Below are 25,039 nucleotides of genomic sequence, written 5' to 3'. Positions count from 1 at the left end.
ACAATCGTAACCTCTGAAAAGTATTTATTTACTTTCCTTCTATTTATAGGTTTGGAGCTCTTAGATGTTTTTGACAAAGAACTGGAAACACATGAGAAGAATCGTCAGGAATTGGCTAATGCTGAGAAACTTTTTGACCTTCCAATCACAATGTACCCTGACTTACTAAAAATGCAGAAGGATATGAAGGGTCTAAAGCAGATCTATGAAATTTATAAATTACAAAGAGTAAGTGTTCTATAAAATATGTATAATATAAAGCTTCCCTTTTATTGACTTTTACTGTAGTCAAATCTCTTCCTATCCATTTGTCTTTAATAAGTTGTGATTGTTTTATCCTTCTGACTACCAGTATATAGAACACTAAAAGCCTGAACAGTATTTGAGTTATTTTTACTGATCTGGGACATATAATATTTTAGTTAGAGACAGATTCTAATGTCTTTATTCATTCTGGTTGGTGTGTTACTCCCCAAGCAGGGTCATTGACTTCAGTAGGACTGCTCTTGTGGTTAGGTACAGTGCTCGTTGTGAGTGGCTGTATCTCAGACTGACTTTAATTGGTCTTTGAAAGAGGTTTGTTTGTTTGTAAGGATTTTGTAATAATTAAAATCTTAAAATTAAAAGCCAGACTATATTTCTGCAGAGTGGGTTTTTATTACTAGAGCCCTGCAAATCAGGGGATATCTGCTTTTTATCCGCTTCTGTGGATATGGATGCAGATATCTGCAGCTATGGATGCAGATATCTGCAGCTATGGCTGCAGATGTGATTACACATTTTGTCTGTCTAGAATCTTGCAGTTTTGTAGATATCTGCTTTATATATGTGGGTATCCACATCTATGGGCATGGATATGTTTATCCACAGCTCATTTTCGAGGATACAGATGTGGATATGGCTACAAATTTTTATCTATACTGGGCTCTGCATAGGCATCTGGTAGCTTAGGCAGTGTAAAACTTCGCCTTCCAAAACTGCCAGGCATGGCCACCCCCACATTCTGCCCCCAGAACACCTGCTGTGGGCATTCTGGGGGCAGAGTGTTGCTGCCCCCAGTGCCTGCCCTCCAGCGTGATCCTGCTGGATAGGCTGGAACCGTGGGGCCCTGATGCTCCATGGAGGTGGGGGAGCCACACCATGTGCATATACCCTTTTGTCTCTCTTCCCTTCCCCGATGCTCCAGGGAGACTGGGGCATGCTCAGTGTGCTGCCTCACCTCTCTTCCCTTCCCCAGTGCTCTGGGGAGGCTGGGAGGTGCTTGGCATGCTGCCCCCCATTCCCGCTGTGGGGTGGGGCCTCAGCAGAGGGGGTGGGGCTTTAGGTGGGACTAGGGGCCTGCCTCCCCCAACCCCAGCTGCACCAACCATTCATGTTCTACTTACTACTGCTTACCCTGTTAGTCTTTGGGCTATAATCTTATTGAGGCAGGGAACTGCTTTGTATGCTGTTTGCAATATGTTGTTCACATTTGGGCCCAAATGCTGACTTGGCCGCTGAATACCATTGCAGTAAAAATAATAAATATTTTGTCACGTTCCTTTCATAGTAATTTAAAAATAAATAGTATAAATGTTTCTAGGCTGCTAAAGAGGAATGGTCACAGACTCTCTGGATAAATCTCAATGTGCAGTTTCTCCAAGAGGGTATTGAAGGATTTCTTAAAAGTCTCCGAAAGCTGCCTAGGCAAGTGCGCAGTGTGCCAGTGGCTTATCACCTGGAAGCAAAGATGAAGGCATTCAAGGACTCCATTCCTTTGCTGCTTGATTTGAAAAATGAAGCATTGAGAGAAAGGTTTGATCCAGTTTGTTTAAGGAATTTTGTATGTGTGTGATGACATTCATTTTTGTTCGTTAAAATTGTTAATTTTGGATGTTGAAATCATGTGAACGTTTTGAATATTATGGACCATAGTAATTAATATTCAGTTACACTGCTTGCATAAAATGATGCAATATGTGTAAATATTGTGTGTGTTTTATGTAAAATATGAACTCTCATTTAAATATGAAATAGAATTTTAAGTATAATTCTAGACTATATTGAGCACAGAACTTTTACTATACATTGGTTGACAGTCATTTTCACATTTATTGTGTCATAGTTCCTGACAAAATGAACAAAACCAAAATCCTAGATACTCAGGATCTCAGACAAGCCACTAAATTCATGTATGAAAAATGTGGCCATGTGGTTATCTCACTTGCATTGGCAGCTAGGTAACTGATCAAGCAAATGTGATGGTTCCACCTAATGAGTTATCTATACGGTGCATTCAAATGAGCATGTTCAAATGAACATGTTATTATAGGTATTATAGCTACTTACCTATAGTGTCTCATGTTAGTAGTTGTGATCTGGAATGCTAGAAGTACTACTGTAATCTGACAACCTCTGATTGTACTTAGTTCAGTGCTGGCAAGGCTACTTGCTGATTCCTTATGTTTGATCTCAAGCAGAGAGAGCTGAGACCTGATCAAATAAATGCTTCTCCTTCCTATCACCAGCTTCCCTAACATTCAAACCACCCAACATGATCCCCCTTTCCCTACTACTCCTTGACAGCTCAAAGCTATCATAGAATACTGGGACTGGAAGGGACCTCGAGAGGTCATCAAGTCCAGTCCCTGCCCTCATGGCAGGACCAAATACTGTCTAGACCATCCCTGATAGACATTTATCTAACCTACTCTTAAATAGCTCCACAGATGGAGATTCCACAACCTCCCTGGGCCATTTATTCCAGTGTTTGAGTACCTTGACAGTTAGGAACTTTTTCCTAATGTCCAACCTAAACCTCCCATGCTGCAGTTTAAGCCCATTGCTTCTTGTCCTATCCCCAGAGGCCAAGATGAACAAGTTTTCTCCCTCCTCCTTATGACACCCTTTTAGATAACCTGAAAACTGCTATCATGTCCCCCCTCAATCTTCTCTTTTCTAAACTAAACAAACCTAATTCCTTCAGCCTTCCCTCATAGGTCATGTTCTCTAGACCTTTAATCATTCTCATTGTTCTTCTCTGGACCCTCTCCAATTTTTCCACATCTTTCTTGAAATGTGGTACCCAGAACTGAACACAATACTCCAATTGAGGCCTAGCCAGTGCAGAGTACAGCGGAAGAATGACTTCTCTTGTCTTGCTCACAATACACCTGTTAATGCATCCCAGAATCATGTTTGCTTTTTTTGCAACAGCATCACACTGCTGACTCATATTCATCTTGTGGTCCACTGTAACCCCTAGATTCCTTTCTGCCGTACTCCTTCCCAGACAGTCGCTTCCCATTTTATATGTATGAAACTGATTATTCCTTCCTAAGTGGAGCACTTTGCATTTGTCTTTATTAAACTTTATCCTATTTACCTCAGACCATTTCTCCAATTTTTCCTGGTCATTTTGATTTATGACCCTATCATCCAGATTAGTCGCAACCCCTCCCATCTTGGTATCATCTGAAAACTTAATAAGCGTACTTTCTAGACCAGCGTCTAAATCGTTGATGAAGATATTGAACTGAGCCAGTCCCAAAACAGACCCCTGAGGAACCCCACTTGTTATGCCTTTCCAGCAGGATTGTGAACCATTAATAACTACTCTCTGAGTACGGTTATCCAGCCAGTTATGCCCCCACTTTATAGTAGCCCCATCTAAGTTGTATTTACCTAGTTTATTGATAAGAATATCATGTGAGGCCGTATCAAACGCCTTACTAAAGTCTAGGTATACCACACACCCCGCTTCTCCCTTATCCACAAGACTCATTATCCTATTAAAGAAAGCTATCAGATTGGGTTGACATGATTTGTTCTTTACAAATCCATGCTGGCTGTTTCCTATCACCTTGCCACTTTCCAAGTGTTTACAGACGATTTCCTTAATTACTTGCTCCATTATCTTCCCTGGCACAGAAGTTAAACTAACTGGTCTGTAGTTTCCTGGGTTGTTCCTATTTCCCTTTTTATAAATGGGCACTATATTTGCCCTTTTCCAGTACTCTGGAATCTCTCGTGTCTCCCATGATTTTCCAAAGATGATAGCTAGAGGCTCAGATAACCTCAAGGAGCTGATAGAGGAGGTATCTCTTTCATTTGCATCACACAGAACTGCCAAAACTACACTCCCACAAAGTGATGGGAAGTGAAGAATGAGCTTTTGATCTAACCCCCAACTTGGTGTTTGGCTTGGATGGGAAGATGGAGTGTTTAGGAAATGAATGCTCCCGTCAATTTTCCTTCATTTGATAGTATTGTTCCTTGCCTTTTAAGTTGATCCCTATTGATAATATCTGACCGTGTTTATAACATGTTGATTTACTGAAACTCTTTCAGGCATTGGAAAGATCTTATGGAGAGAACTGGCACTAGTTTTGAAATGACAACAGCAACTTTCACTTTGGAGAATATGTTTGCTATGGAGTTGCACAAACACTCAGATGTTATCAATGAGATAGTGGGATCTGCTGTTAAAGAACTTAGCATTGAGAAGGTGATGTTTTAAAAAATATCTAGCTTGTTTTGAAGACTCTTTTGACAACAGAAGTTTTTCTTTTCTTCATTGTTTTTGATCTTTCAATTTTATATTATTGAATGGTATTTAGTACAGTTATAAATGGTTTACCATTTGGGGGTCAAATAAGATTGCTGGCCATTTGTGTGATTCTTGTTTGGATTAGATGGGTTTTAAAATGTGAGTTTACTTTGAAAAGTGATTATAAAAGTGTCAAAGAGGTGTTCCATATTTATTGTCTATCAATGAGCTTAATTGGCACAAAAATCAGTTTACAAATAAAAATATTTTCTTTCTTAACGGTCAGCCCTGCACATTTGAACTGGATCTGATAATCAAGCTGGATTTTTTCCATTTTCTGCGTCATTGCCAGTAATATAGGTTTTGCAGGTCAGATTAGTCCTTCAGTGATACTAGTATAACTGCATAATTTTCACTAGAACAGAACTGGAGGTAACTAAGTAGATATCTTTGTTGATGATGCAATAGATGGTACCAAATCCATGTCTCTGAGCTGTGTTGGCACTATGGTGATAAAAAGCAGAAAAAAACTTATTTCTCTCATTGAGATTTGCAGATAAAATGTATAATGCACATGAAGAACAGATCTGATAGATACATTGTCCCTGTTTCAAGTAGATCTGTCCTTTAGAGCTAGAAAATTTGTGTGAAAGCCTTCTTAAATTAGTGATTTTCATTTTGATGTTAGAATGACTGTATTTTAGTTTTACAGGACTGAAACAGCCTTCTTTTCATGTTCACATGCAGGGTGTTAAGGATATAGTGGAAACTTGGGAGAACATGAAATTTACAGTCCAAAGATATTTCAAAGGCACTCAAGAGAGAGGCTTTATTTTGGGATCTGTTGATGAAATTACTCAGATTCTTGATGACAATGCTGTCAATCTTCAGAGTATCTCAGGCAGTCGATTTGTAGGTCCTTTTCTGTCAACTGTTCACCACTGGGAAAAAACTCTGTCTTTGATTGGTGAAGTTATTGAGGTAGGGAAGAAATTGAATGATTAATTTGTCCCTAGCTTTTGTTGTAATGATCAAGAATTTCTATAGCATGTGCTTCTTTGATAATAACACTTAACTCTTTTTCTAGGTCTGGATGGTGGTGCAGAGGAAATGGATGTACCTTGAGAGCATTTTTATTGGTGGGGATATAAGATCACAGCTTCCAGAGGAAGCAAAAAAATTTGACAATATAGACAGGATATTTAAAAAGGCAAGTAACTGACCTGTTTTGTAATAGTTTGTGATTGAGAGAATTATGTGATATATTTTACTTTTAGCTCTTTATTTAACTGGAAGTCTTCATTTATAGATGTCAGTGCTCTAACATTTTTATTCTGGTAAAGCCTAACCACTTCTCTCTAGTGATGCTCCCAGCTGTTCAAACTGATTATAAAAATGTCAATATGACAATGAGCTTACTTTACACAAAAATCAGCTTACCAAGTAAAAATATTTTCTTTCCTAATTGTCAGTTGTACACATTTATGCTGGGATGTAATAGTCCATCTGGATTCTTTCCATTTCTTGCATAAATGCCAGTAATAAAGGTTCTGCAACTGCAAATGCTTCACAGCTTATCTGTCTGAGGCATCATGCATACCTTACTACTGAGGAAATAGTAAATAATAATAAAAAGCCTGACAATTTATCCTATATTATTCCAGGATTGTTTCACACAGGAATTCTTACTCAAATTTGCTCCTCAGTTACTCCTTAGTAGTTCCTAAATGTTTTTTTATGTCCACAGATAATGGGTGACACTGTAAAAGACCCAGTGATAAAAAAATGCTGTGAAGCCCCAAATCGACTCAGTGACCTCCAGCAGATAAGTGATGGTCTAGAGAAATGTCAGAAAAGCTTGAATGATTATCTGGATTCAAAGCGGAATGCTTTCCCCCGATTTTTCTTTATATCAGATGATGAGTTGCTTAGCATTCTTGGTAGTAGTGACCCTCTCTGTGTTCAGGAACACATGATAAAGGTAAAACATCCTGTTCATGAGAGTGCCTGAGATGCATTGTGATGTTTAGGTGGAAGATTCTATACCGGGGTGGGCAATATTTTTTTTGCAAGGCAGGCCACTTCACAAATTTTGATAGGCAGTAGCAGGCCAGTAGGCAGAAGGGGTGGGGTCTCAGGTGGAAAGGGACATTTCCCTCTAGGCGCTCCTAGCAGGCCAGTTGGAACCTGAGCATGGGGGAGTACATGAAGTTATTTGCTGTTGAAAACAGCTGGTGACTCCCTATAGGCATTGAGTACCTCCGGCAGAGGGGTTGGGAAGCGCCAATGGCTTTGAAGAGCAAATTAATTCACATACTCCCATGCCACCAGGTCTCCATTGGTCTGGGGGTAACGGAGCAGCAGGGAGGGATCAAATGGCATGGTGGGCCAGATCTGGCATGTGGGCTGGATCTTGTCCACTCCTGTTCTATACTATATATATTATTAAGAGTGTACTAGTGTTTCTTTTAAACTAAACATGCTGTAATAGTAACATAGGAAACATAGGAATTGCCAGACGGAACTAGTCTAATGATCAATGCAGTACAGAATCCTGTGAGTGCCAATGCCTGTTTCAGAACAAAGTTCAAGATTCCTCATAGTGAACAACTTTGGAATACCCCATAAGAACATAAGAACATCCGTACTGGGTCAGACCAAAGGTCCTTCTAGCCCAGTATCCTGTCTGCCGACTGTGCCCCAGAGAGGGTGGACTGAAGACAATGATCAAGCAATTTGTCTCCTGCCATCCTTCTCCAGCCTCTGACAAACAGAGGCCAAGGACACCATTTTATCCCCTGGCTCATAGCCTTTTATGGCCCTAACCCCCAGGAAATTATCTAGCTTCTCTTTAAACTCTGTTATAGTCGTCCTAGCCTTCACAGCCTCCTCTGGCAAGGAGTTCCACAGGGTGACTACACGCTGTGTGAAGAAGAACTTTCTTTTATTAGTTTTAAACCTGCTACCCATTAATTTCATTTGGTGTCCTCTAGTTCTTCTATTTAGGGAACTAATAAATAACTTTTCTTTATCGGCCCTCTTCACACCACTCATGATTTATATACCTCTATCATATCCCCCCTCAGTCTCCTCTTTTCTAAACTGAAAAGTCCCACTCGCTTTAACCTCTCCTCATATGGGACCCGTTCCAAACCCCTAATCATTTTAGTTGCCATCTCTGTAATTCTTGGCAAATTATTTTTATTTTGTAAAAATCTTGGGTTAAATTCTATGCTTATTTATACTCTGTGCAATTAGATTCATGGGATATAAGTCAGTTCAAACTCTGGCTATCAGTATTAATGATATTCTATATTTGATTGTTTAGAGCCTGATTCTGAACTCTAAGGCTACGTATAGGCTGCATCCCTCTGCTGACAGAGGGATGCAAATCAAGCACTTCAGAAGTGCAAATGAGCCTGGGATTTAAATATCCCAGGCTTAATTTGCATACTCACGTTCAGTCGCTGTTCTGACCATGCACCCTTTCGAAAGTGAAAAGTATAGTGTAGCCGCAGCTCTGCCCACAGCGGAGAGCTTTTTCAGCAGATCTTGTACTCCTCAAAAAATGAAGGAGTGCAGCATCTGCCGAAAAAGCTCCCTACTGTCGGCAGAGCTGCGGCTACACTTTACTTTCATTTTCGAAAGGGCGCGTGGTCGGCACAGCGCCAAAACATGAGTATGAACATGAAGCCTGGGATATTTATATCCCGGGCTTATTTGCACTTCCGAAGTGCTTGATTTGCATCCTTCTGTCGGCAGAGGGATGCAGTTTAGACACAGCCTCATAGCCTCATAGTTAAGTGAGGTCCCTAGATATTAGGAGCCTAGTGAAAATGGTACAGTATGTTCCTCTGCTGGCATGTTTCAGATGTATGATAATATAGCATCCCTGAGATTTGAAGAGGGTGATAGTGGTGAAAAAATAGCAACAGCCATGATTTCAGCTGAAAGAGAAGTGATGGAGTTCCGGCGGGCCATTGCAGCAGAAGGCCGAGTTGAGAACTGGATGACATCTGTTTTGGTTGAAATGAGAAGGACAAACAGACTCATTACTAAAGAAGCCATTTTTCGATACTGTGAAGATAGAAGCAGGTAACATAATCAAAGTGATAAAGATTACAATTGAAGTATAGTTTAAGTCTATATAAACCATAAAGAAAGTGTATAGACTTCTTTTTTAATTAAATATTGTTCCCTTCACTTATGCTGTATAATAAGTGTCCTTTAACATTGATTGTCACCTACTTTGGATGCACAGAGTTCTCAGTGCCCAGCATCTGAACAACTTTAACTCTGCCCTGGTAGTTCTGTGTATCCTTAAAAAGGTTTTTAAAATCTTGTTCTGTGTGTTTCAAGTGAATAACTGGAACTGTAATTTACAGCCTTGGTTATGTATTTGGGATTATTCTGTAGGCCAAGTTTTCTGACACTTCCAGTTGCTTTTCAATATAAAACATAATAATATTATGAACTTCCTTAGGAATCTGTTCACCAACTAGATACATGTCCTTTTAAACTAGTCCATTTGTAAATGAAATTATTTTTCTCAGGAGAAAAAGACTGGATAAGTATCTGGACGTGCTCATGCACTTTAATGATAGGCACTATAGACATGCATAGATATATGCCTTCAAACTATAGTCAGAAAAATGAATAGATAAGATGGATGATAATATACTGTTGAATTTTTAAAGTATTTCTAATTCTGTGTTTATCTGAAGTTTCATGTCATACAAACTTTGTACAGATAGGAATAAAGTGTTAAGATTAAAGCTATGTGCTGAATGAGTATGGTTTATTTAGATTTACTGCTAGGAGAGAGTTATGGTTGCCTAGGTGCTACGCTGTGAACATTTTTCTGTTTGAACAGCTGTGTGCATAACTGTCAGTTAAGTTTTTTTCAGCACTGTATATGTAACCAGAGCTTGTGATTTCCTTAGCTTTTAACGGTGTTAGGGTTGGTGATGTGTTTCTTTTCTTGCTATGAATTGCACTTAGTAACCTTTAACTACTAATTAATTTTGTTGTGGAGTATTTGATACTTTTACAGTATACTCTCTTATGTCTAAAAAGAGGGATTAATGTCACAGTTATTCCAGAAATTCAGAGTAGAATTATTCCTTCATATATATTATATCCATATTTTCCATATAGAGTTGACTGGATGTTGATGTTTGAAGGCATGATGGTGCTGGCTGCTAATCAGGTCTGGTGGACTTGGGAGGTGGAGGACGTTTTTCATAAAGTGAAGAAAGGAGAAAAGCAGGCAATGAAACTTTATGCCAAGAGAATGCATGAGCAGATTGATGCCTTGGTTACCCGAATCACAAAACCATTGAATAGAAATGACAGAAAAAAATATAATACTGTTCTCATCATAGATGTCCATGCCAGAGATATTGTTGATACATTTGTAAGAGACAGGTAATCCACCAACCCACTGAGATAATTTCAGGAAGTTTGTATTCTGTACTCACAATCTTTTGCTTCATCTGAAAAACTTTCTTTTCTATAGTATCATGGAAGCTCGAGAGTTTGAATGGGAAAGTCAGCTGCGTTTTTACTGGGATCGAGAGCCGGATGACCTGAATGTGCGACAGTGCACTGGCACCTTTTCCTATGGTTATGAATATATGGGCTTGAATGGAAGATTAGTTATTACTCCCCTTACAGATCGTATCTATCTAACGCTCACACAGGTATATGCTAAAAGGCTTTTTTCATTTATTATTTTGATGAACTGTATTTCCCCTTTCTGTTTCCCGAATTGATCATGTTTAGATAATTATATATTTAAACTCAATTAAAATCTTATGTGATTGGAAATTTTTAATTACTGTGCAAAAGACTAAATCTGCTTCAAGGCTGGTTGTTTCAACGATACCTTAATCATCTTGTTAATAGCTTAGTTAGAATAGATTTTTAAATTCCCACATGAACATAAACCAACGATTGCATTAGAGGCTTTGTAGTGGATACATAATGATTCTGTCACTGAAAATGGTATAAACAGGTTGGGGCAGGAACTGTCTTTTTTCTGTGTTTGTACAGCACCTAGCACAATGGGTCCTAGTCTATCATTAGGTCTTTGAGGGCATGTCTACACTATGGAGAAGATTAGCACTCCAGAGATTGATCTTCTAGCATTCAGTTTAGCAAGGCTAGTGTAGAGCCCCAAATTGAACACTGATGGCAGCCCCCTCCTGTGTCCTGTACTCCTCATTCTGCCAGGAGTAAGGGAAGCTGACAGGAGCATGTGCTCCCATTTGCTACCCACAGTATAGATGCTGCTGCGGCTCAGTTTAAGGTAATCCGAATCTAGCTATGCATTTTATATAGCTGGATAGCGTACGTTAAGCCCACCTTACCTGGTTCAGTATAGACCAGGCCTGAGTCACTACTGCAATACAAATAAGAAATAATGATAAGTCATAAAGAGTACAAGGTTTGTGCTGAGCATTGAGTCAGGAGATCTGGGGTTCTAGTCCCCGATCAGCCACTCACTTATTCTGTGGCACTAGGTATATCACTTAAGCTTGTTGTGCCTTGGCTTTCTGTTATGTAAAATGGGGATAATGCCCATCTTTTAGATTCTAGGTTAAAAGGAATTGCAAACATACAAAGGCACTGTGATTATTATTTGTTTTAAAATCATGGCTGAAAGGTGATCATTTTTAAAGGGTTTATTACAGTGACAGTTGAACCCATTCTTAAGATTTCCAGTTCCTCTGCTGCGGGTTGCCAAAGCTCCTGTCTCAGTTTTGATCTTCTGTTCTGCGTGATCCTCTGCTGATTTTCCTCTGCTTATGTATCAGTCTTTGCTGGAGAGGCTGTTGGGGTGCGTGTAGTGGAAGAGCCAGTGAATCAACAGCCACTACAAGCCTGGGGACAAGGCGTGTGTGGGGCCTGATTCTGTGCCTCTGGAAGGGGTGGAGGCACGGGTGGAAGGGGTGGGACCAAGGGCAGTCAACTCTTAGCACCACCGGGAGTGTCATGAATCATGGGTAGTGTGAATGGTTCGCATGAGTGGATTAACAGTGAGCTGAAGAGAGGCCATACTAGGGTCCGAGTCGGTGCCCTGATGGATTATGGACTTGTTTATCACTCTGAGAAAAAAAGACTGTGTGTGCTGAGGAAGAAAAACTGCATAAAAGGAGGCAAATAAGAGGAGTCGTTGAGTGAGAAACTCAACCGAAGACCTTCCGATGCTTATTGCACGTGGCTAAGCAAGAAGAATTGGGTGTTGTAAGCAGGATGTTCCAAGATCAGTCGTAAGCACACCCGCAGGTGGTGCAATCAACGTACGTCATCTCACCCAAACTGCCCCTCGCTGAGGGGATATATACCCCACCAATTTGCTGCATGAGTGGGAGTCCATCAATTCAGCATATTGGGGTGATGTTCATGTCAGACTTCTGCCTAAGTCAACCAACCAACATTACCTGGGGTTTGACCAGCACCAGGGTGAGTGGTGTGTGTGAATGTGCTTGTGTGAGTGTTTATCAAAATTGGGTTAAGAATTAGACTAGCTACTCAGATTGAACATTGCTTTTGAACTGCTTCTGAATTGCTTACAATAATGTTTGTTAAAGGCATATTTTGTCTGCTGTGAATTCATTGTTCCCAGCCTGGTGCATGGGACTGTTGTCAGTTTGATCACCTGTGCAACAGCGCCCCCTTGTGACAGTAGTGCAGTGTTGGCTCCCTTTCCAGCCCTTAAAGCTGAACAGCGTGCCCAACATGGTGCTGTGGTGGCAATTCAAAGGGGACCCATGTTCTGGTCCAGGCTCTGGCTGGAAGTTCTGGGCCCTTTTGAAATACCAGGACCTGGGGCAATTCCCCCTTTGCCTCCTCTCCCCACATTGGTGCGCGTAGTAAGAGCTGACTGGGAGGAACCAGAGCTGGAAAGGCTAGGGGAGAGACACTCTGGCAGCTGTGGGAGATGAAGGGAGAGCACGAAGGGAGAGCGCAAAAGGAGATGAAGCAGAAATAAATAATTACATTCATGAGTATGATACAATTTCTGATAGATCTGTTCCTCTTAACTAGTTTATTTGCTAAACACCCCAAGTGTGTGTTTGTGTGTGTGCGTGTAGCTCTTTTTTATTGATCAACATGATGACATTTTTGACAATCTTTGATGGAAGCCTTTGAGCTGAATTGCAGTGAGTTACCTTCCTCAAATCCATCCTTGCTTGCTTTTTGTATTTTCTTTCCAAAGGCTCTATCTATGTTTTTGGGAGGAGCACCTGCAGGGCCAGCAGGTACAGGGAAAACAGAGACAACCAAGGATCTGGCCAAAGCCCTGGGCTTGCTGTGTGTTGTAACAAACTGCGGTGAAGGCATGGATTTCAAGGTAAGAGTTAGAAGGCTGTATTCTCTGGTAACAGGATACTATTGTACCATTATGTATAAAGGCCAGTTTAGATGACTTGCCTTTAATTTTTGAAGAAGACCTCTTCTAATTACAAACAAAGCTCATGCAATTGAAAACGAAATACAGTTTAAAATGTTGTTCCTTGTTTAAATTGCTGAGGTGGCTGGAACTAAGGAGTCTGGGTATGCTTTATAACAATGACAATCAGTGACTAGATAAGATTCTAAGATCATTGTGGATTGACGGCATAGAATTAATAAGCCTAAATGGAAGACAGACACAAGTAGGCTATGTCTACAGTGCAGGTTCCTTGCGCAAGAACTGTTTTGCGCAAGAGTTCTTGCACGAAAGGTCTTGCGCAAGTGCGCGTTCCCACTGCCATGTCCTTTTGAGTAAGAGCATCCATGGCAGTGTGGAAGCTCTCTTGTTCAAGAAAGCTTTGATGGCCATTTTAGCCATAGGGGTTTCTTGCACAAGAAATCCCTGTTGCCCGTACACACTGCCTTCTTGAGCAAGAGAGCTTATTCCTTGTGGGGAGAGGAATAACTCTTGCGCAAGAAGCCCTCTCTTCTGATGCTTTTCTGTAAATTTACTTGCGCAAGAACACGTGTGCAGTGTAGACGCTCTGCAAGTTTTTGCACAAGAATGGCGCACAAGGAGAATGCAATATAGACGTAGGCATAGGGTTTGTTAAGTCCTTTACTATATGCCGAAATGTGCTTCCGCTGAATATTTTTTGTTTTTCGGGTGTTTCCATTTTGTTTTCAGGCAGTTGGTAAAATATTTTCCGGTCTTGCCCAATGCGGGGCATGGGGATGCTTTGACGAATTTAATCGCATAGATGCTTCAGTACTTTCAGTCATCTCTTCTCAGATCCAGACAATTCGAAATGCTCTAATGAATCAATTGAAAACATTTCAGGTAAACACACACACACAATTGAGAAAGTAGTCAAGTTTTGTATTTAAGGCATGGGATTCTGGGAAGCTGTCATAAGATGCAGTTTAATTAACCTAAACATTTAACTCTTGAGTCTTATGAATTAGGTACTTAAGTGACTGCCTTACCATGAACTTAAGTGGCCTCAATTTCAGAAATGATGAGCACTCCCTTTAACCACTCCCTTCCTCTATTTCCCCATTTGCAAAATGGGAATAATAACTCACATACCTACCTGACAAAGGGGCTGTGTGGTTTAATATATTATTTATTGTAAAGTTTTGACATCCTCAGGTAGAAGGTACATTAGGCAAGGACAAAGTATTTTTGCCATTTTTTCTTTTTAATTCAGAGTCAGGATAGTCTGACATTTGTTTTCATTTTAGTTTGAAGGGCAAGAAATTTCTCTAGATCCACGAATGGGCATTTTTATCACCATGAATCCTGGGTATGCGGGCCGTACTGAACTCCCTGAGTCTGTAAAAGCTTTATTCAGGCCTGTGGTTGTGATTGTGCCAGATCTCCAGCAAATCTGTGAAATCATGCTCTTTTCTGAAGGTTTTCTTTTGGCAAAGGTAGGGAAAGTTTACTCCAAAGTAAAGTAAAATTAAAATGTGTATGTGCATGGAGTGTGGATTGGGACTTCTTTTTTATAATACTGTTTATTCACTCTCAAATAGGCCCTTGCTAAAAAGATGACAGTGTTATACAAATTGGCAAGAGAGCAACTTTCAAAACAGCATCATTATGATTTTGGACTGCGTGCTCTCAAGTCAGTGCTAGTGATGGCTGGAGAACTGAAGAGAGGATCACCAGATCTTCACGAGGTAGACATACTGTGTTCAGCTGAGGAACTGCCCTGATATGGTTGGTGTAAATTCTCATAGGATCTTTGAAATTATCATTTTCTGAGGATCTGACCCACTGTATGCAGCAGTTTGTTGATGCTTGGTTGTAGTGAGTGCCGTTTTCATATCTGCTACAGCAGTGGTCCCCAACCTTTCAAGGTTGCCGGGCGCCAGGGGGCGGGGCCGTTCGCCCGCCGGGCGCCAGGGGGCGGGGCCGTTCGCCTGCTGGGCGCCAGGGGGCAGGGACACTTGCGCCCCAGGGGCGGCCCCCCCCATAGCCGCGCGCCCCAGGGGCGGCCCCCCCCATAGCCGCATGCCCGGAGCGGCGCTCCCCCCGCCTAGCGCCGCGCACCCGGGGCCGGCGCTCCCCCCGCCTAGCGCCACGCGCCCGGGGCCGGCGCTCCCCCCGCCATGCGCCCGGTGCCAGGCCAGCCACGGTGCTACAGAAATAGGAATGCTTTTCTGTCTGAAGAGTTTGTCTTCCCTTTTTATGACTTACTTATTGAGCAGCATCATGCTCCTCACAACCTTCAGGTACCACCACTGTTCCCTCCATGGGTGGAATATATTTTTAATTTGCACCAAGACGTGTGAATGTGCACCATAAGTAGTAACAAAAAATCTAGCTTAGGCGTTCTGCTAATCAGCCAAGTGATATCTGAATCTCTCCTGAGTGGCCACACTAGCACATAGCTTACAAGGAACACTGGATATCATCTCTTTATATGCAGTATTTACAGAAAAGGTGAGTCAATATTGGTAGGCCACTTATCAATAAAATGCAGATAAAAGGAGAGATACCTCTATAACAGGGGTGGCCAACCAGTTAGACACAAAGAGCCAAAAGAGCTGTGGATAGTAGTGCAAAGAACCACACATCCCTCCCCCAGGGCCAGGCACCCCCAGCCCCCCTACTACTCCAACGTCCTCCCTCTCCCCCAGAGCTAGGTGCCCCCAGGCCCCTCTCATTCTAACCCAATGCCTGGGTCTCACCGGAGCTGCCACCGCCACAGCCACGCCCTTTTCCTTCCAGGAACTGGGGCATGTGCACAAAGTGGGCATGCCCACTTGTAACCCCATAACCCTGAGAGCCACATTTCTGTGAGCAAAGAGCCACATGTGGCTCAAGAGCAATAGGTTGGCCTCCCCTGCTTTATAAATACAGATATTGTAATCCTTAGTTTGTATATAGTTTATACATATGTTTGAAGGTCTTAGGGGCTTCATGTGCATCCTGTAAGCTACATGCAGCTTATAGGGGTTCTACATGTGGCTGAGACATTTTGTTTTCTATTACCCACATATGTGGTTACCAGATTCCACTTGTTTCCATCAGCGTAGTTTTTCCTTAAACTGGTATTACTAAAGTGGCATGCAAGTAAAACAAGGGCAAGTTAAGTGAGGTGCATGCTGAAGTAATTTCTGTGAGAGCCATGCACTCCCCCTTCATCCAGTCAAAGAGCTGTTACGGTTCAATCAATACACCTCACAAATTCTAGGTACACAAGTGCAGTTAGCAAAACTCCTCTAATCCAAGAGACCATCTTGTTATGACAATCTTGCAGCCCACTGAAATGATAAAAGGCCTTTGATGCAGCCTGCTTGCTAGCCTAAGTGGCCCTGCATAGTCATATGGCTAGATCATTAAAGGTATTTAGGCATCTAACTCCCATTAGTCGCCTAAATACTTTGGAGGATCTGGGCCTTAATTTTTATATCTAGGATGCAAAGGCTAGATGAATGTTCAGAGTTACATTTTCCAATTTAACATCAAAATGATGTTCAACAGATACACTTATATGCTAGTTGTATAATCAAAACCTATGTTTGCACATGCAGATCTGCTAACTGTACCAAGCCCTCCAGTATATTTGTGGGCTAAATGTGGGTTTTGTAGAGTTTTATACAGCAAGTATGTATGTTAACAGTGGGCTTTTGTGAATTAATTTGAGCAGCAACCAATAATTTGGAACATTTCAATATCCATGTTGAAATTTGGTTCATATAATGAAAAATGGAATTTAAAATCTCAGTTGAAACTGATCAGCTTCACCATGATGGAAAGCTAACATTGCTAAAATAATTGTATAGCAGTATTATACACATTTTATACTATTTATACCTTTGAAAATTAATTGAATATTTGGGCTCTCTATTCTGTTGTGCTTTGAATAGGATGTGGTATTGATGAGAGCACTCCGCGATATGAATCTTCCTAAGTTTGTGTTTGAAGATGTACCTCTCTTCCTTGGCTTGATCTCTGACCTGTTCCCTGGCCTGGATTGCCCCCGAGTCCGCTACCCCAACTTCAATGATGCAGTAGAACAAGTGCTGGAAGAAGCTGGCTATGTCGTTTTACCAATCCAGGTAGAAGAAATGTTGATTTGTTTAATATTGTTGTAAACAGTGGGTAAGATCCTCATATGGCATATCTTGAAGTGACTCCCTTGAGGTCAGGCAAGCTATACTGATATACACTAACTGAAGATCTGGCCCATATGAGCTTTTTATACACCATTACCTAAGTTATTGTGTATTTTTCAGGTGGATAAAGTAGTTCAGATGTATGAGACAATGTTAACTCGTCATACTACTATGGTGGTTGGACCTACTGGAGGTGGCAAGTCTGTTGTCATTAATACTTTGTGCCAGGCTCAAACCAGGTGAGCACTGAAGATAGATGTAAGGGAATCAGAATTTGAAAAGGAGTAGCCATTAGGACAAATATACTCTAGCATAGGGCTACTCAACATGCAGCCCGTGGCCTGTTGTATGCGGCCCGTGGCTCCTTGAGCCACTTCCTGGGCTGCCTGCCTGCCTCGTTGCTGTGGGCTCCAATGGCAGCACCTCCCGGCAAGCCAACTGCATGGTGCCACATTGAGCCAGGTCGTGTGTGCAGGAGGTGCTGGCTGGCAGGGGGGAAGCAAGAGGTGGAGGTAGAGCACGCTTGCTGCATCAGCCACAGCAGCAGTGCCTCCCCGTGAGCTGAGCTGTGTGGTGCTGCACTAAGCCAGGCCACATTGTTGCATGCTCAGGAGCTGCTGGATGGTGGAGGGGGGGGGAAGGAGTCGGCAAGAGGCGGCAGCAGAGCATGCCTGCCACATTGGCCACAGCAGCAGCGCCTCTCCATGAGTGGAACTGCGTGGCACTGCACTGAGCCGGGTCATGTTGGAGCGTGCGCAGGAGCTGCCGGGGGACAGCAAGGGAGCCGGGGAACGAGGCACGTGGCAAAGCAGTGGCAGAGCTGGGCAGCGAGAGAAGTGGCGAGGTGACGGCAGAGCCACGCAGTGAGGCCAGAGTGAGAGAGGTCTGTATTGGGGTTTGGGTAGGGTTACCATACGTCCAGTTTTTCCTGGACATGTCCTTGTTTTTACATGTTAAATCACCATCCGGATGGATTTTTTAAAAGGCAAAAAGTGTTCTGGATTTTTTGCCCTGCAAAGGGGATTGGGGAGAGGGCAGCGGCATGTGCCTTCAATGGAATGTTCAGAGCAATGCTCCTGGACCATTCATAGCTGCTCTGCACACGGGCCCCAGCGCCTGGAGGGAAAAGCGTGTGGTTCTGGTGAGACCCAGGGCATAACCCTCCACCACACTAGATTTATGTCCCCAGCTCTGCAGGAGGCAAAGGGTATTGGGTTAGAGCAAGGGAGCTGAGGTTTCCTGACTCTGAGGGAGAGGTGAGGCACTGGGTTAGAGCAGGAGGTTGGGAGGTACCTGGTTGTAGGGGAGGGGAAGGGCATTGGAGCAGGGGGTTGGGGAGTACCTGGCTCTAGGGGAGGGAAAGGGCATTGGGTTGGAGTGGGAGGGCTGGAGAGTGCCTGGCTTTTGAGGAGGGGTGAGTGCATTGGGTTAGAACAGGGAGCTGGGCTTCTGGCTTCTTTCCTTTCCTGTAGGTGGGCAGTGGGTCTGTTGGTTAGATTTGGGGGTTCCAGTCTCTGCTCTGTGAGGACTATGGGAGCTGGAGCTTGGTGGGGCGGGAAGAAGAAAGGAAGGGATTCTGCGAAGCGGGATTCCTGGTTTCTTTTTCTAGCCATGCCACTTTTTCTCTCGGTGCCTTTAACTTCACATTGATTGTACTTATATTTCAGTAAATATTGTATTGGCAGTTGTTTGATTTGTTAAAATTGTGAAGCCAAACCAAAAAAGTAATCAATATAATTGTCTTCTGTTGATATAGCAGCGAGGAGTCCTGTGGCACCTTATAGACTAACTGAAGTGTAGGAGCATAAGCTTTCATGGGCAAAGACCCACTTTATCAGATGCATCTGACGAAGTGGGTCTTTGCCCACGAAAGCTTATGCTCCTACACTTCAGTTAGTCTATAAGGTGCCACAGGACTCCTCGCCGCTTTTGCAGATTCAGACTAATACAGCTACCCCTCTGATTCTGTTGATATGTGTTTTAATAGTTAAATTCCTGGACTGTCATTGCTCATTAAAAGTGCTGTCATATAGGTGGAAATTGGGTAAATATTGCATTTTAATAATATCAACAGAACTGACTTAAATGGGGCCTGCATGCTGTGTAGTCTTGTCTTAATCTTTGTATTCATGCCTGTCAGTGTGAAATAAGCTATTTGCATATAGTTGCATAAATATTTGCATATACATTTTTGCATGTATGTGCAACCACACTTAAGTTGTGGCCCTCGGCATGTGCTGTGGGTATCGTGGCCCCTGGGGCTTCCAGAATCAAGTAGCCCTGCTCTAGCAGTTCTGTACGCTAATGCTGTGATCTTCCCTAAAACTTTACCCTACTTTAGGGTTTGCTTAGTGTAAAGTTTGACTTGGTCTTGGTAATATTGATCATTCTGTTCCCTCTCTGTTTAGGCTAGGATTATTGACAAAGATTTATATGCTGAACCCCAAAGCCATGAGTGTGATTGAGCTGTATGGCATTCTTGACCCTGTCACACGAGATTGGACAGATGGAGTTCTCTCTAATATCTTCAGAGAAATTAATAAACCTACTGACAAGAAAGAGCGAAGGTAACCACCTAAGAATTAGAATTGTTATAGTAACTTTTAGATATTCTGAATTTTGCAAAGTCACTTTATTTTATATTTAATACGTATTAGACTAACAGTCATAAGGAAAAAAGAAGGGAATATATTTTAAGGTTAGGAACTAGCAATATTGTTTTTTCAATCTAATTCAGTAGAGCAGTGTTTCCCAAATGGTGCTCCGCAGAACCCCAGGGTTCCTTGATGTGAAAGTAAGGGTTCCGTGAGAACCTGATCCCTCCCCTTCCCCCAAAGAGACAGAGAGGACCTGGTGCGCAAAGACACTGGCTCCTTCTCTGATTCCCTGCTGGGCTTTCAGCCACCTCCCCTCCCCCGCTGCAGCTCTGCCTTTCCAAAGGGGCCAAGTAGCAGCAGCAGCAGCTGCTGGTTTCACTTCTGCTGATGAGTGCAAGAATCTTTTCCCCTTTCCCCCCACTGCTACTCTGCCTTTCCAAAGGGACCTAGTAGCAGCAGCAGTTGCCGGTCCCCCTTCTGTTAATCAGCACAGGAGTCCTCTTTCCCCCTCCCCCGCTGCTGCTCTGCCTTTTCAAAGCTGCTGCTACTAGGGCTCTATGAAAAGGCAGAGTGGCAGCGGGGAAGGGGGAAAGAGGACTCCTGTGCTGATTAACAGAAGTGGGATCAGCGGCTGCTACTGCTACTAGGTCCCTTTGAAAATGCAGAGTGAGGTGCGGGGTGCTGTCAATCAGTGGTGTGATTACAAGATATATAACACTGGAAATCCCTTACTCGTTGTCAGGAAGCGTGGCTCATGTGTGTGACTTTAAAAATACAAGTTAATAGTATCTACACATAGGGTTACATTATTCTTGATACCAAAATTTCCCATGGATCATTGGCTTAAAGACGGAACTTTAAAGAAAAAAATGAGTATTTCAAGCACCCATCTTGTTTTTGAAACCAGCAAGGAAGATACCAAGGCCGTTCAAGTTAATTATGAAAAATTACAGCCAAGTAATAAGAAACGCGGGTATTGCGAGGACTATTTGTCATTTGGATTCACAAGCAATGGAAATAAAGGTGCTCCGAGTGCCCAGTGTGTACTCTGCAACAAAATATTATCTAATAGTTGTTTAGTACCTGCTAAATTGCGAAGACATTTTGAAACAAATCATTCAGAATACAAAGATAAAGATATTAGTTTTTTTAAGTGGAAGCTTGAATCTGTTGAAAAAAGTAAACATTTCATGTAAAAAATTGACAAAACAGATAAAGAAAACGCAACAGAGGGGTCTTACAAAGTTAGCTATCGTATATCACTCACCTGCGAAGCACACACAATTGGGGAATCACTCATAAAACCATGTGCAAAAGATATTGTAATGTGTATGTTGGATCAGGAGTCTTGTCAAAAAGTTGAGGCTGTGCCACTATCAAACAATTCTGTCATGCATCGTGTTCACGAGCTTGCTGCTGACCTCAAGAAGGAGCTTATTTTTTGTCTGCATTTATGTGATGAATATTCATTACAATTACAAGAGTCCACTAATGTTGCAGGTCTTGCAGTTTTGCTTGTATTTGTCCATTATGATTTTAATAGATCTATTGAAGAAGACTTAATTTTATGTGAATTTTTGCCAACCAATATGACTGGTGAGAATATATTCAATTCTATTGATAACTTAATGAAAACACATGAAATAAGCTGGGAAAAATGTTTTGATGGGTGCAGTGATGGTGCCAAAGCAGTGATAGGAACAGTGGCTGGCGCTGTAACACAAATAAAAAACATAGTACCAAACTGCACCAGCAGTCACTGCATTCTCCACAGACACGCTCTGGTAGTTAAGAATGTTTCTCCGTCTCTTAAAAATGTGTTGGACGAAGCAGTACAGATTATTAATTATATAAAAACTCGACCATTACATTCAAGACTGTTCAAAATTATGTGTGAAGATATGGGTAGTCAGCACACAGTCCTGCTTCTACATACAGAAGTCAGGTGGCTATTGTGAGGCAAAGTGCTGGTTAGATTATTTGAGTTGCATCATGAGCTCTTCACATATTTGCTGGATCACAAATTCCAACTGTCTGATTGTTTAACAAACTTTTTGTGGTTATTGAGAGTTGCATATCTTGCAGACATCTTTACAAAACTAAGTGAAGTAAATCTGTTGCTGCAAGGAAAGAACGTAAATATTTTTAATGAGAAAGATAAAATTTTGCCATTGTCACGTAAGCTACAGTTTTGGATCTTCTCTGTAGGACAAAATAATTTGGAGTGTTTCCCCACCCTGAATGATTTTCTTGAAGAAAATTAAGGCAAACTTGATGAAGATATTTGCAGTGACATTGCAGATCATCTTCGCAATTTATACACAAACATCATTAAGTATTTTTCAGCCATAAATGACAACCATAACTGATTTCAAAATCCATTAAGTTTAACAGAAAAGCCAGTCGGCTTTTCTATGCAAGATTATGAAAACATAATCAAAATCACTTCAGATGGCCAATTAATAAAACAATTTAAAGGTGTTTCTCTGATTACATTTTGGGGAGACTGCTGTCAAAATCAAGAATATTCATCTTTATCTAGACATGCAGTTCATCAGTTGTTACCCTTTGTCAGCACATACTGTGTGAAACTGGGTTTTTGAATTATGCAGCAACAAAAACGAAATATAGAAATTGACTGAATCCTGCACCAGATATGCAAATCTAATTTTCTAGTATTAAACCAAATATAAAAAGAATTTGCCAAGAAAAGAAGAAAAACCACTCTTTGCATTGAAAGTTGCCAATATAAATTCATATTAGTTTTTAAGCTTCATTTTTTGTACACATTTAATGTGATATTTGTTTTTAAAGATGTGCAGTTAAACTGAATGTTGATCTCATGGCCTTATTTAGCATCTGTTTATTACTATCCTTACTTTAATAATGGTGTACTGGAAGCCCGCCTCCCTTGGCTGTAAGGATTCCTCGAAATTCTTCTGAGTTTAAAAGGGTACTGTGATCAAATAAAATTGGGAAACACTGTTAGAGAGACAACAACATCTGGCCTGGCTGAGGCGAGAGAGAGGTACTGGAGCATTTAGTTTGTTAACCAATTACATGAGATTTTATGTGCCTATTTTGTGCACTGTATGTGGTAAAAAGGGAGCAAACAGTATTGCTAAGCTTCTGTATAGACTGAGTGTTCTGGTTGAAAGCATTTGAAAACAGCATCTAATTCCTACCCCTTGGCTGTGTCTAGACTGGCAAGTTTTTCTGCAAAATCAGATATTTTGCGGAAAAACTTGCCAGCTGTCTACACTGGCTGCTTGAATTTCCGGAAAAGCACTGACGATCTCATGTAAGATCATCAGTGATTTTCCGGAAATACTATGCTGCTCCCATTTGGGCAGAAGTCTTTTTCCGAAAGACTTTTGCGCAAAAGGGCCAGTGTAAACAGCACAGTAGTGTTTTCCCCAAAAAAGCCCCGATCGCAAAAATGTCGATCGGGGCTTTTTTGCGGAAAACCGGGTCTAGATTGGCCACGGACGCTTTTCCGCAAAAAGGGCTTTTGCGGAAAAGCATTCTGCCAATCTAGACGGGCTTTTCCGAAAATGCTTCTAACGGAAAACTTTTCTGTTAAAAGCATTTTCGGAAAATCATGCCAGTGTAGACGTAGCCCTCGAGTAAGATATGTAATAATATTTCAGTTTTACAGATGAGGAAACTAAAGCTGAGCAATTCAATGACTCTTATGAGGCCATAAAGATTTGTGGCGCAGCTTGAGGCTGGTTGGGAAGATTTTTTCCATGTGGTCAGCCCAATTGCATACTATAACTTCCAAGTGGAGATTTAGTTCTCTCCCATCACGTGGGTGCCACACATTCAGTGGCTTTTTTCCTAACAATGATGCTGCTTTTCCCAAGATGGGTATATCATGAAGTCAGCAGACTTTGGGTCAGGCCCAATAATTACATTTTCCTCTCACATGTGAGCAAGAGAATCTTGGCGCCTTAGCAGGCAAGCAACCTGAAAGGCAAATTTTGAATGGATTGAGTTTGTAGAGGTCGAGCAGTCTCTTCATGTGAGCTCAGCATTCCTATTGAAGTGAATGCTATCTAAGCAAGTGGTTGCAAAGGGCAAGAGAGCCCTTAAATCTCTTTCATTATGTATAAATCATATCTTTATCCTAAAATTGAGCTAACATCTTTGATAATGATAGTTCTTCGTCGAGTAGTGTCCCCGAGGGTGCTCCACTCGAGGTGCTGGGCTCTTCTCGGCACCGCAAACAGAGAAACTTCCTTAGCAGTAGCCCTGCCGGCCCGCACATGCACTCCTGCTGCCTTGCGCCATTCGAGCCGTTACACCTGAGCGCGGGCCGGCTCGTCAGTTTCCTTTCAACCGTCCGCAGCCGCAGACGGACATAGGACGCGCTCCCTCTCCGGCCTGAGGAGAAAAGGGAGTTTTACTTTAGAGTTGTTAATTGCCACTTGGCAGTTTATAGTTAGTGTAGTTGTTAATAGTTAGTAGTTAGTTTCAAAATCTCTGTTTTTCTGTCCTAAGTTATAGTTGTTTTAGTAGCCTTAAAAAAAAAAAAAAAAGAACTGTTTATTGTGCTGGCAATCTACAAGGATTATGCCTGGGTTTAAGAAATGTGTGCAGTGTCAGGATGCAATGCCTGACTCAGACGGGCACTCGTGCTGTGTCAAATGTCTGAGGGATGGGCACATTCCGAAGAAGTGCCCTCACTGCATGAAACTGATAGCCCGCGCTAGACGCGATCACGAAATGCGGCTAAGAGTTCTTTTATTCAATAAAGCCCTCCAGGCTGAGTCCAGCGCTCCATCTCCTGCTGACCCTGGGACTCACTTGGCTCGTTCACCAACTAAAGAGTCCAACAAGTCCGGTGAATTACCTCAGTGACGAAGCGCGGGGGACAGACCGGGTACCTCTGGCTCCCTGCCGAGGCACCCGACAGACAAGATGGGCAAAGGCCGTAGTGCCTCAGCCCCAAGTCTTGCTCATCCCAAAGACCTGATCTGGCTTCCTTGTAAAGGGCCACGGGCAGAATCGGCGCCGGCAACGGCTCTAACAGCCGCCTTACAGTCAGCAATGGAGGCCCTGGCTTCGGCTGATGCCGCGCATGCGCAGCTGATCACGATCCTGCCGGCACCCATGCCGGTGGCGCCGGCTGCTGGGACCGTGATCCCCACGGTGCCACAAGCACCAGCGTCGACCCCGGCATCGCAGGCGAGCATCGGCACCGCACAGCCCTCTGCACCGCAGCCTCCTCCGGCACCGGCACAGCTTCCAGCTCCCACGGCACTGCTGATTCAACAGGGCAGCCATTCGACCGGGGCTACACCACTCCAAACAGCACCAT

At 42.4% G+C, this 25,039-nt stretch overlaps 1 protein-coding gene across 4 annotated transcripts in view; it reads left to right on the top strand.

Moving 5' to 3' along the window:
• The window catches only part of DNAH10 (dynein axonemal heavy chain 10), a 195,703-nt gene that overhangs the window by 58,595 nt on the left and 112,069 nt on the right, over positions 1–25,039 (top strand). For all 4 annotated transcript variants that reach the window (XR_012896005.2, XM_089775295.1, XM_075898516.2 and 1 more), the window contains 16 exons: positions 50–228; positions 1,583–1,794; positions 4,330–4,486; positions 5,276–5,509; positions 5,616–5,738; positions 6,276–6,509; positions 8,400–8,623; positions 9,686–9,955; positions 10,047–10,230; positions 12,753–12,887; positions 13,677–13,829; positions 14,234–14,422; positions 14,528–14,674; positions 16,871–17,062; positions 17,240–17,358; positions 19,528–19,686. Coding sequence is in view for 3 of the 4 variants with exons in the window: in XM_089775295.1 (XP_089631421.1) it covers positions 50–228; positions 1,583–1,794; positions 4,330–4,486; positions 5,276–5,509; positions 5,616–5,738; positions 6,276–6,509; positions 8,400–8,623; positions 9,686–9,955; positions 10,047–10,230; positions 12,753–12,887; positions 13,677–13,829; positions 14,234–14,422; positions 14,528–14,674; positions 16,871–17,062; positions 17,240–17,358; positions 19,528–19,686 (2,911 nt within the window). In the remaining variant the exon portion in view is untranslated. The remainder of the gene's footprint in view (positions 1–49; positions 229–1,582; positions 1,795–4,329; positions 4,487–5,275; positions 5,510–5,615; positions 5,739–6,275; positions 6,510–8,399; positions 8,624–9,685; positions 9,956–10,046; positions 10,231–12,752; positions 12,888–13,676; positions 13,830–14,233; positions 14,423–14,527; positions 14,675–16,870; positions 17,063–17,239; positions 17,359–19,527; positions 19,687–25,039) is intronic.

The sequence above is a fragment of the Pelodiscus sinensis genome, chromosome Z (genome assembly GCF_052426305.1).
Source record: "Pelodiscus sinensis isolate ZL-2025 chromosome Z, ASM5242630v1, whole genome shotgun sequence".
Classification (NCBI taxonomy): Eukaryota; Metazoa; Chordata; order Testudines; family Trionychidae; genus Pelodiscus; species Pelodiscus sinensis.
The sequence above is the reverse complement of the archived record's forward strand: the minus strand, read 5'-3'. Positions and strand labels throughout refer to the sequence as shown.